The sequence below is a fragment of the Brachycentrus maculatus genome, unplaced genomic scaffold, assembly GCF_059751285.1.
Source record: "Brachycentrus maculatus isolate JH-2025_06_01 unplaced genomic scaffold, ASM5975128v1 h1tg000196l, whole genome shotgun sequence".
NCBI classification, from domain to species: domain Eukaryota; kingdom Metazoa; phylum Arthropoda; class Insecta; order Trichoptera; family Brachycentridae; genus Brachycentrus; species Brachycentrus maculatus.
This window is the reverse complement of record NW_028280947.1, coordinates 1,318,843-1,331,760: the sequence shown is the minus strand read 5'-3', so window position 1 is coordinate 1,331,760 and position 12,918 is coordinate 1,318,843. Positions and strand designations below refer to the sequence as shown.

At 33.8% G+C, this 12,918-nt stretch overlaps 1 protein-coding gene across 2 annotated transcripts in view; it reads left to right on the top strand.

The window, feature by feature from the left end:
• The first annotated feature begins 5,756 nt into the window (after nt 1-5,756).
• Glut4EF (Glucose transporter 4 enhancer factor) overlaps nt 5,757-12,918 on the top strand; it is a 273,282-nt gene continuing 266,120 nt past the window's right edge. For both annotated transcript variants that reach the window (XM_088263083.1, XM_088263084.1), the window contains exon 1: nt 5,757-6,584. In XM_088263083.1, coding sequence (XP_088119209.1) covers nt 6,210-6,584 — 375 coding nt within the window. In that variant the 5' untranslated portion in view covers nt 5,757-6,209. The remainder of the gene's footprint in view (nt 6,585-12,918) is intronic.

Here is a 12,918-nt window from a genome sequence, read left to right as displayed (position 1 = left end):
AAAATAAAATATTTTGAGTGTGTAAATAAATTAACTGGTCAAATTATAAGTTAAATAATAAAATTGAAAATGATGTTTTTTGGCGTTTCTCATGTGTGCATCGAAACACGTGTCACAAAAGATTTTAAGAAATAGTGGTATTTACAATATATAAGAGTTTCTGCTTAGTAAAAAGCTTATTTTCATCTCACTAATAGATGTATCTAGTGAAGTTCTAGTGATTCAAGAACAATGTTTCTAAATTGGTTCATATATATATAACTTCCAAGAATTTGAGTAGTGTGGTTGTCAATAATGGGTAGAATTGGTGAATGTTACACGGTCGTCAGCCCCGTAAATGCCCAGACTTCCATATTCTTCTTCATCTTTGGATGAGATGTCAAAAAATAATGTGATGTTAAATTTAGTTGCAAGATATTTCTTACAATGATTAAAGAAAACACTTGTTTTTTACCGCTTGAGTTTTATTAAAGACTACATGTTTCAGAAGTCAAACTTCCATCATTCAGGTCTGTATAATAACTAAAATATAAAATTGTTCTATAAATTCTTGTTATTTTATATTTTAGTTTTTATACAGACCTGTATGATGGAAGTTTAACTTCTGAAACATGTAGTCTATAATAAAACTCAAGTGGTAAAAAACAAGCGTTTTCTTTAATCATTGTAACATGTCTTACCACAAAGTTAATGCCGAAACAATAAATAAAAGATATTTCTTTATAGCAATAGGCAGCAATTTATCTTACTTCCAAACTGAAATAATTAAGTTACTAATTATTTTACTGAAATTGAAATAATCAAGTAATAATTAATAACTTAAGTTAAATATTTTCTCGTAAAATTGGATTAACTAATGGAAAATTGTGCATGTCGGTTACTAAATGATTTCCCGAGTAAACTTTACGTTATCTGATACATTATGAAGTATTTTAACTAATTAAAACTTTTATCTAAAAACAGATCGTTTAAACTTACTAAACCACATATACTCTTGTGCGAGTCGTGTCCATTTGGCTACACGAATCTGGCCATACCACGGTGCTACGTATACAGAACGAATACTATAATATTTCATTAGGTAATTAACTGTTTTAATATATAGCACGCGATGCACTATCTACATGGATTGTGCATTTGGTAATGGTACCTACTTTATACTTAGTAGAGCGTGTGTGATCCCAAAACATCTTATTATGGCGATTAATTTCTAAAGTCGATATGAATTTTTGCACAAATATTTTTTGTCAAATATCTATAATCTTGAAAAAATATACAAAAAAAAAACTATTATTTCTCTTTTTTTTCTTCTTCTTCTTTTAGGACTAGGTCCTGTCATTCTCGGGTTGGTCCTGGGAGGTGGAAAACCAGCTATCCTTCCATCGTTTAGGTGGTCTTCCTGGGGGTCTGATCCCGCCTATGCTGCTGTCCGCTGCCACCCTCACAACTCGATCCGAACTCGCTCTTCTCACATGATCTCTCCACAAACGTCTTCTTTCTCTTTCCCATCGCACAACGTCTTCAACATCGTAGTTTTTTCTTATATCTGAGTTTCTTACTCTGTCGCGAAGTGTTAGGCCTGCAATGGGTCGTAGAGTCTTCATTTCGGATGTCCTAAGAAGACTTTTTGTTCTCGCGGTGTCGGCTCTTGTTTCCGTGCCATATGTCAGGATCGGTCTTACGCAGGTTTCATAGATCCTCACCTTACTCTCTTTCATCATGTATTTGTTTCTCCATACAAATTTAAATGAATATATTAAATGAATAAAAAAAAAAAAAATCTAATCGATCGCTGCTGCTAGCTTTGGTCTTTGGGGGATGAGTGGAGGTCATTCAAAGAACGAGGACGGCTACGCAGATAGTATGCCAAGCTAAGGGTGCCAGTTAAGGTTGAACTCACAAACATTTAATCCAGAAAGTTTTAAAAGATTATAAAATTGGAATTAGTTTTATTTTATTTTATCTTCTATTGGGGCCTAACTGACCCAATATACAATAACTAAATTATCTTTAAACCTAGGTAACATCAAACGTAATTTCATTTTTTGCTTAAAACGCCGTTTTTGTATTGAAAAAATTAGTTTTTCTACGAAATAAATATTTGGTTTGAAAAGAAAAGAGTTATTAAAAGGTAAGAAAAGTTAAAAAGATAATAAAAAACATTCGGCAAATTCCAACATTTTTTTAATGTGCGCGGAAAACACGTGGCTACTCGCGCGGCCGGTCGCGTACTGATATTACATACTTTACATGGTTAGCTTATTTGAGAGTGCATACTTAACATGGTTAGCTTATTTGAGAGTGCATACTTAGCATGGTTAGCTTATTTGAGAGTGCATACTTAACATGGTTAGCTTATTTGAGAGTGCATACTTAACATGGTTAGCTTATTTGAGAGTGCATACTTAACATGGTTAGCTTATTTGAGAGTGCATACTTAACATGGTTAGCTTATTTGAGAGTGCATACTTAACTTTGTCCGCCTCCGTAGTGTAATGGTCAGCACGCTCGGCTACCGTTCTGGAGGTCCCGGGTTTGATTCCCAAGGGGGGTAAAATAAATATAAGTGATTTTTTCACTGTTATATTTATTCAATATTACCCTGGACTGGTACCTGAAGCGGAGGGCTGATCACCTTTCCTTCATGTGTAAACGATCAAGATAACACTGCGTTTATATGACGCAGTGCCCTATGCACCATTGGGGTGCTGAATAGGATTTTATTATTATTATATGTGAGATGTCAAAATTTAATAATATATTAATTAAACTCAACAAGAAAATAAAGGCGTCAAATTTAAATTCATTAATATTTAATAAATAATGACATCTCTTGAAAAATCATTTATAAGGTTTGTGTATTACATATTTGATGAACTAGTAAAAGGGAAAACAGGAAGTACGTTGAGACGCCTAGCGGTGAAAAATCCAACCAAAAATGGTTCTGAACTTCGATAACCAACTGAAAGATACAAATGTGAAACACAGATGGCGCAGCAGTTGCGTAAAATACTTCTCGTTTTTAAAACTTCTTTTCGTTACTTGTAATACCTTGATTTTATAAAAATAATTCAATTAATAAATTTAATATAGGTACTTCTAGTTTTATAAGGAAAAAAATCATACGATTTGTAAAACCAGTAATCGAAAAAAAATCAAAGTTATGGATTTTTTTATTATTTCCTTTTGTCTGTGTTTTAATCGATTTTTCTTTTAAAAACAAAAATTGAGACATTTAAAAATATTTGTACAAAATTTGCTCAGTTCCCATTATAAAAACATAACGTAAGCTACAAGTTTATTCATAAAATTCAAATGTATGGAAAAAAATATGCATTTAAAATTTGAGGTTATTTTTTCAATCATGCAAGTATTTTTGTGACGTTTTTACTCGGTGATAATACTTTTACTTATAGTATTTTGTTTTATTAAATGTTTATTTTCATAAATTGATTCCGAATATTATGTACATCTTCGAAAAAAGTCAGAAGAAAAAACTTTTAACGTCAATATCCAAGCTTCAAAAATGATATTATTATAAAAGAAATCTCTATGCGGTATGATTCGATGAACACATACAGGCATATGAAACGGTCCTTTTGATAGATCTGATCAAATTTGCTTCTCGTTTGACGTTTAGGCGTCAATTCGGCCAATATTTTGGTAGAATCTGGGTCAGTTCCGCATCGACCAATCAGGAGCCGAAATTCTGGTCACGTGGTATTGTTGTTATCATCAGCTGGGCCGGCCGGCGCGGAAGCGACGTGCGTCCCGTATCGACGCACTGCTCCAACGCTTTATAGGTAGGTGTGTCGTATAGTATTATGTCGTATTACGAAACAGGGAGTACTAAAATATACATGGAGAACAATGAGGCATAAGGTATAAATAATATAGGATATACATGGGTGAATTAAATCAGGAAATTCTAAGAATTATTGGATATTAAATTATAAACAGAAAATCAGCCACCTAGCGGCAATCATTGAAAGGAAATAAAAATGTAATCAACGAAAAAAAAGAGAAACATGGCACGATCAGGTATGCCAAATACTTGAAAGTGGTCAGGTTAGGAATCGTTACAATCGGCGGGTATGTATGAGGAGATGCATGAACGTGGAAGAGGCGAAGAATGTTTACAAAGATTGAGTGGTGTGGCGTTCTATTCTCTCTGCCTACCCCTGCGGTAATCGGCGTGATGGTTAGTTAGTTTAAAAAAATGAGTATTATTATTTTTTAAATACGTGAATACAGGTATTGTACCTTTATTTTACGTTTTAAAATCTTTCACAAATTAATAAAAATGTTCATCAATTTTATGTGTGTGTGTGTGTGTGTGTGTGTGTGTGTGTGTGTGTGTGTGTGTGTGTGTGTGTGTGTGTGTGTGTGTGTGTGTGTGTGTTTGTGTGTGTGTGTGTATATATATATATATATATATATATATATATATATATATATATATATATATAACATGATAATAATAATATATATATACATTAGAAAATGATGTGAAATTCAACCATTTTCGTAATATATGATAATAATCTTTATTTTTATCAATCTTCCCTACAGAGTCGGTTTTTGTCTTTGTTGCATCATAGGTAAAGACATTGTGTAATTCGGTGTCCAAAATGGTATAGTGTTTAAATAAGAACTACAGAACACTTATGTATCATCTATGGGCGCTTTACCAAAAAAACAACAATAAAACATACAAGCAACAATACCCATTTCATCATAAATAATATTTTCTAAAATGTACATAAAACATGAATTGTTACAATAATATTTTTTATATCTGAGTTTTCAGATGTTCTATTTTAGTTATGATTTGCTGGAAAAAAATATTAAAATAAATATACGATATTATTTCATTGTAAATAAGTTGATTAATTGAAAAATAAGTAAAGTGAACAACAGAAGAGAATAATCCAGGATTATAATCCAGGATTCGGATCTCACATACTAATATAAGAGTTTCTGCTTAATAAAAAAGCTTCTTCACATCTCACCAATAGATGTCTCTAGTGAAGTTCTAGTGATTCAAGAACAAAGTTTCTAAATTGGTTCATATATATAGAACTTCCAAGAATTTGAGTAGTGTGGTTGTCAATAATGGGTAGAATTGGTGAATGTTACACGTGTGTAAAGTGATCACTTAAACCAGCCTATGACGGTCGTAAGCCCCGTAAATGCCCAAACTTCCATATTCTTCTTCATCTTTGATGAGATGTCAAAAAATAACAGAAGAGAATGTATGTACTTATGTGTTTATAAAAAAAAGAAGTTTTTAATGATTAAGAGCTATTAAATGTTTATGAATAATATTTTGACAAAATTTCCGCTTGTGTTTTATTTTTCTACTTGCCGGTTTATTATCGCATCATATACATGTATCATTTTTCATCTCAATAACAGCTGGGCTTCCAGACAAAGAACCCAAACCGGCTGTCATATTGATAGTGGAAAGAGTCGACACTCTACAGCTAGGCAGGAACGTACGTGTATTACGAAAAAATCAAATGCAGTTCGTCTCTTTCTACGGTGTAGCCGCTTTGTTCAAACCCCGAACAGCTGAGTACCAAAACAAACGCGAATAGAGATAACCGACACGCGCCGAGCGAGAGGGAGAAAGAGGATAAAAGTAGTTAGAAATTGTTGAAATAGAAGATGCACGTACCTCGTGTCGCGTAACGTAATACCCAAGCGGTTTCGCATACGCCGGCCGGCCTGGCTGCAGTTCCTGTTTTCAAATCAGTTATCTTTTGTCTCGCTGTCGGAGAGGTCGCGCCGCAGCCGTTCAGAAAATTTCGCTTTTCTTTGTTCGTGCGCGGTTTTGGACATCGTCGTGAATCGATATACAAATATTATTATGTTGAGCGGTAGTCTGTGCACCCAGGAGTCTAATCATGCGTGTCCTTGCGTCGTCCGCGATCGCGACATTGGAGTGAACCATCCCCTGGCTGATTTCGCACGACTTTTCAGGCAGAAACTTTCAGTGCGCCAGTTGAATTACAAAGACGTCGTTTTGTGAAAATACCCTTGTTAAAGTGATCAATTTTTGACCAATCTGTTTTAACCAAGTGTGTTTTGTTGGATGAACTTATTGTTTTCTTGAGACTGTTGTATGAAGATGACATTGTTGTGTTCTCTAGCTCTCTGAAGGTGTCGTTTTTTGTACTTGTAACTGTTGTGTTTTCGAGGTGATCATGTCGACCGGCAAGCGTTTGGCCAAGAGGTCCATTATCGGCACGAGGGTGGTGGCTCCCGGGGAGGACGGCATGTACTACAGCGGGGTGATCCACGCGGTGAAGACGCCCGCCACGTTCCCCGAGAACAACAACTGCATCAACCTGACGCCCAAGACGCGCTACTCGGTGCGCTTCGACCGGAAGCGCGCCGGGCGCGAGTACGGCGCGCACGAGCTGGTCGGGCCGGGCTTCCGCGGCACGGCCGGCCTGCGCCTGGCCGCCGGCCAGCGGGTCTTCCTTACCTTCAACGGGCGCGAGGTCGGCGGGGAGGTGCGCGTGCACCACCCCGACGTGGACGAGCTGCTCGTGCTCATCAATCCGCAGGGCGCAGAGGTGAGTCTCCGAACCTTCGATTCTCACCTTTGAGGCATCCTCTGATTCCTTTCATTTTATTGTACCGTGGTGAGGTCTAATACCTCCATCTCACCATCCCCATCTTACCGTCTGCTTATTATCTTCTCCATCTTACCTTCTCCACCTTTCCTTATACATATCACATTATTTATCTTACCGTTTCCATCTTACCTTCTCCACCTTACCTCTTCCATCTTACATTTTCCATCTTACATTTTCCATCTTACATTTTCCATCTTACATTTTCCATCTTACATTTTCCATCTTACCTTTTCCATCTTACCTTTTCCATCTTACCTTCTCCATCTTACTTTCACCAACTAACCCTCTCTATCTTACCTTCTCCAACTTACCTTCTCCATCTTACGTTCTCCACCTTACCTTCTCCATAATACCTTTTCCACCTTACTCTCTCCATCTTACCCTCTCCATCTTACCCTCTCCACCTTACCCCCTCCATCTTCCCCTCTCCATCTAACCTTCTCCATCTTACCATTACCATCTTAAAACCCGACACAATTACTATACTTTCAATCTTAACTTAACACAGTTCCAATTATTTGAAATTATTATCGCTTAACCCGAGTACGTACCTGCCTGTACAAAATACTACCCAGGGACGAATTGGGTATTTCGATTCGCTAGGGCGATTTGTCCGAAATTATGTATGTATTTAAACAGTATGAATGATATATACAAATACAACAATTTACATTATCGTAAAAACTTTGAGTTTTCAGGAATCAAATGTCTTTGATCAATTATTGATGGTTTGTAAATTTTTTTTTTTACGATTTCGTTTAAAAAGTTTTTTTTTTTCAAATATAAAAATCAATTTTAATCAACTTTAATTATATTTATGCATTTAATACAAACATAATTAAGTGTTTTTATCGGACTTTATTCTTTTATAAGAAATAACATAATTATTTATTATTATTTAGAACAATAAATATTTTCAAAACTTCCATAGAGCAATATTTTAATTATAAAACAAAGTCAACAGATATATCCTGGCATATTTATATATATTTTGATTTTTTTTTTCAACCTAAACTTTTTGGTGTTGTATCCTATCCAAATTAACCCCGCATTTGAATTCAATGTTACAACCGCGTTCTCAATTCAACTCCGTACTTTTTACTGCAAATGCTACATAAGCTGTTATTTTTTACCTAATGTAATATACATCATCTTCTCTTTTCCTTGTTTACACCTGCTGGTACATAGGGCACTACATTAAAATATTATCTTGTTCGCTAAATATCATGCCTGCTTGAAAGAAAAGTGACCATGATTCTATTTTTTTTAAACATTAGTTTAAGGTAACGCATTTAAGAGAATGTGCGGTTATTGTTTTGATTCGACCGGGAATTGAATCCTTGGCCTCATTCATGGTTGTAAAATGTACTAACACTAAACTACCGTATTATCAAGGAGAACATGGTAGTCCCATGGCAAAATGTTTTAATCTTATTTTATAGTATATATTTGAAGCACCAACTTTGTGATTTTCCATTTTATAATTAAAATGTAACTTTGTTTTGAACTCAGTATAAATATTTTATTATAACTTAATTATAATGTCTACCGGTTTCGAAGCTAACCGCTTCTTTATCAAGACTGATTGATAAAGAAGCAGTTAGCTTCGAAACCGGTAGACATTATAATTAGATTAAAATAAAATATTTATAGTGATTTTAAAACAAAGTTACATTTTAATTATAAAACGCGAATGAAATTTGTTTCATGTAATTTTACCCTTTTTAGTGTGTCAAAATCTTTGTTCACAAATCCGGGTTTGTTCATTAAGAGTTATTTATATTAACTTCACAACATATTGTCTCATAATTTTCAAAATGCTCATTTTAGATATCGATTTTTTAATTATTGTATAATATTGTCTCATCCAGGTCAAATTTGCTTTTTACTATAAACTAAACAGATGATGATGTGAAGGACATAACTAATGTCAAGGGAAATGAAATGAAGGAGGAAATAGTAGGTAGGAAAAGGCGAATAGCAGAAATGGGCATTCGGGGATACATTCTCGTACTCGTATTTTTATAAGTTGACCATTACTACGAGTAATTTATACAAGTACTTTTAGGTCCACATTGACTATTGTGATTTTATAGAATAAAATATTAACTATGCAGTTATTTTCCACATGAATTTTATTTGGCCAGCTTTGATTTCATTCATGTGGTTCAAAATTCATGTGTAAAATAACTACATAGTTATTTTTTTTATGTAAAATGCAGTTCCACCAAGAAATGTCAGTACAAAACAGATTGTAATTTTGTTCTGCGTGATAGATATTTTTCGAATGAGGTAAATGTAACTAAATAAATTGTTATTTTTAATATTAACGTAAAATTACGTTTTTCCAATTTAACAAATCAAAATTATGATGAAATTACAGATTTATATGTGGAGTATGTTAAATTCGATTTCCGCTTAGAAATATTATTACTATTAAAATACTAAGTGTAACATTTTCAGTAGATACGGTTGTTTTTAACGCTTCGACTAGTTTTTAGTTTTAGACATTATTTTTTATCACGGAAAATTATATTTAGACTCCGCATAGACCAATGTTTCCCAACGTGGGGCAATTTGAATGTCTTGGGAGGCAATGCGCAAATCTTTCATATTTGTTACATTGTTGTCGAAATATGCATTTTCGAAGAAAAAAAATTACAACTCTGACTTTTGGAGAATATTAATATTTGCACTTTTCCATATTATTTTAAGTGATAGATGGAAATACTAGCCCAACGTAAAATTTTTGAGATTATCTTCGAGTCGTTCGTTAACATTTTGAAAAGTTTTTATTTGACCAGCAACCGGCTTTCGTCGTAACTGACATCATCATACTGGTGTGAGGCAAGACAAAATTCTATGTTATATACACAACAAGGCAGGAGTTGAAAATCGTGTGTGTATTTGAAGTAATTAACTTTTTTCAGAATTTGTTTGGTAAATAAAAAATGCCTCCTTGTCTGTACTGGAGGTGTACTGAAGGTCCCAGGTTTGATTCCGAGGGGGGGGCGGTCAAATAGATATAAGTGATTTTTTTACTATAATATTTATTCAATACACACTGTAGCGGAGGGCTGATCACTTCACGTGTTAATGATCACCTTCATGTGTTAATGATCAAGATAACAGTGCGTTTATATGATGCAGTGCCCTATGCACCATCGGGTGCAGATAAGGGTGTGAAGAAGAAGAATTAATAAATTGATAGGAGGGCGTTGAGATTTTTGATTAAGGTTGAGAAGCACTGCCATAGACCTACATTTTAACAAGAACTACATTTTATCCGATAAATATGTAATTTATAAACCAAAAAGCGTAATCTTATTCTGATGTGAGCAATTAATTTAACGTGTATAATTTTAACATTAAACGCTCGATAATAACGTGGTAGAAAGTTTTTCCAATGCAAACTACGCTCTCGATGAGTAATACTTTTTTGCACGTACTTACCTTTCTGATATAAATAAAATATTCATTCATCCGGATGCTATAATTACTAAATCTTGTTCTATGACTTCCACCTGGCAACACTGCATTAAGAGGGCAGTTTTCGGACGCCTGATTTCAAAGCTTAAAAAACTAACGGTTTTTTAAACTGTTAATTTCAAATTTTATATTTTTTAAAACCATTTTTTTGGTTGATTTATACGCTCAGTACCAAATCACTGTTTTTAAGCATTGCGCTTTGAAGTTTCTTCGATTCAAACGTCAGCTATGCTAACGGTGCTTTATATATTCATATGATTCATCCCGAAAATCCAGCGCCGCAGGCATAATGCATATATAATCCATAATTTTTTTCACGTTCACACGTTTTTTTATCATCCTCGTGAACTTGATATGACGAGTTGTAATTTTTAACATATTCTTCTAAAAGGAACCGTGAATAAAGCTTTCAGCGTCGTGAAGTAGTGTTTTTAGGTGGTATTACACAAACAATGAATGATAAGGAGAGTGTTATATTACCATACCAAAAAGTAACAATGCTTTTAATTTGCAAAATAAATATTAATTTATTTTATTTAATTATCCTGTGCTGCTACATGGAAGGCTGGGCTAATTACCCTTCCTTTCTGTATGAAATCATGACAACTTTGTTTATATACGATACAGTGCCCTATGCACCATTGAATGGGAACAAGGGTTAAATAAGGGAGAAAAAATCACGGAAATAACCACGAAAAATTTAATTAAAAAAACCTGAGTACTTATATTTTTATTGTTACAGTACCATTTTTTTATATCATAATTTCATTAATTTACAAAAAAATATTAAAATTTCATTATTTTTCTAGACATTTCTAGTTTAAACATATCTTAATACTAGTTATTCTGTTCTCTCCAATAAAGAGGCTAAGCTATTCTGCTTGTAGAGGGACTTACACTCATAGTTTATACTCAGGAATGACACAATAGTTTTTTTTCCTTTGCTTTATGTGTATTTTGTCCGATTCACATGAATAAAATATACCATAAACTATCTTATATTATCAATATTTTGCTACATAACTAACTATTTTTTTAGCATATAGGTATTGTTATAGGAAAACGTGTTTCATGTAACGAATTGGCTCCTGTAACAAATTACGTACGTTATGCGAAACACCACAGTATTTGCAAAAGTTTTGCAAAAAAATCTTAAGATCGAAATTGTTAATTTCTTTACAACATTTTGAGTGTGTCCAAATACTTGTTCACAAAATCTGGATTATCTCCAATTACAGGAGTTATTTTCATATAATTTTTTTGACATCTCATCAAAGATGAAGAAGAATATGGAAGTTTGGGCATTTACGGGGCTGACGACCGTCATAGGCTGGTTTAAGTGATCACTTTACAGACGTGTAACATTCACCAATTCTACCCATTATTGACAACCACACTACTCAAATTATTGGAAGTATTTCTCATATTAAAGGAAGTATTTCTCATATTTCTCATATTCTTGGAAGTATTTTTCATATATATAGAACTTCCAAGAATTTGAGCAGTGTGGTTGTCAATAATGGGTAGAATTGGTGAATGTTACACGTGTGTAAAGTGATCACTTAAACCAGCCTATGACGGTCGTCAGCCCCGTAAATGCCCAGACTTCCATATTCTTCTTCATCTTTGATGAGATGTCAAAAAAATTATATGTTAATTTCTTTTCTGCTCGAGTATTAACGGTAATATTTAATTTACGGACCTATAGTTTAATGGCTTTAAATTAAGTTTATATATAATTTTCTTGCTGTCAATATCGTAGCATGAGTCACCGCTTAAATTTATAATGGGACATAATTCTAGTATTGGGTTTCATTGCGGTTTTTTTCTTTTGGCTTCGAGACGAGTTTTTAACTCGTAAATTTTTAAATGAACCACTTTATTATGACTTGAATTATATCATTAGTACGGCTATAGTTTGAAAAGGCTGGCTGAAATCGGCTGATTTGAAAGTAAATTATTATAATTTAATTAAAGTAAATAATAAAATAATATATTATTTCGAGAAATAAAAATACTTTGTGTTCTGATCCACTCACATTTTTATTAACCAACTAGTTTCGGCAACAACCTGTTGCCCTCTTCAGGGTTACATTTATTACTAATAGTAATAAATGTAACCCTGAAGAAGGCAACAGGTTGTTGCCGAAACTAGTTGGTTAATAAAAATGTGAGTAGATCAGAACACAAAGTATTTTTATTTCTCGAAATAATATATCAATATGATCCACAAAGTTAATGCTTTCAATATTCAAAACAAAAAAAATAAATAAATAATATTTCATATTATTTTTTTGGCTTCTCAACATAGATAAAGAAGGATATGGAAGTCTGGGGCTTACGACGGTCATAGGCTGGTTTAAGTGATCTGACATTGCACTTTACATAGGTGTGTAAAGTGATCGCTTAAACCAGCATTTGACGGTTGTAAACCCCGTAAATGTTAAAAAATACACGAAAAATAACACCTATAATTGGAGATAATCCAGATTTGTGAACAAGTATTTGCACACTCAAAATGTTGTTAATTCAGTAATGAGTCAAAGCCGCTTCCCCGCAGGGGTAAGCAGAGTGAATAGAATGCCAGACCAATCTGTCTTTGAGAACCTGGACACGTAATTCTGTGAACTATGCAATCGCCATGGGTCTTCCTCGAATAACATCTAGCGGAAGACCAAAGGATTCGTGGATGCTGCAGAAAGAAATAATGATCCGAAGGCATAGCCTAGGTGACGTTGTATATGATAGAAGGACCTACAACCTGAGGACGAGGAGAGCTGAC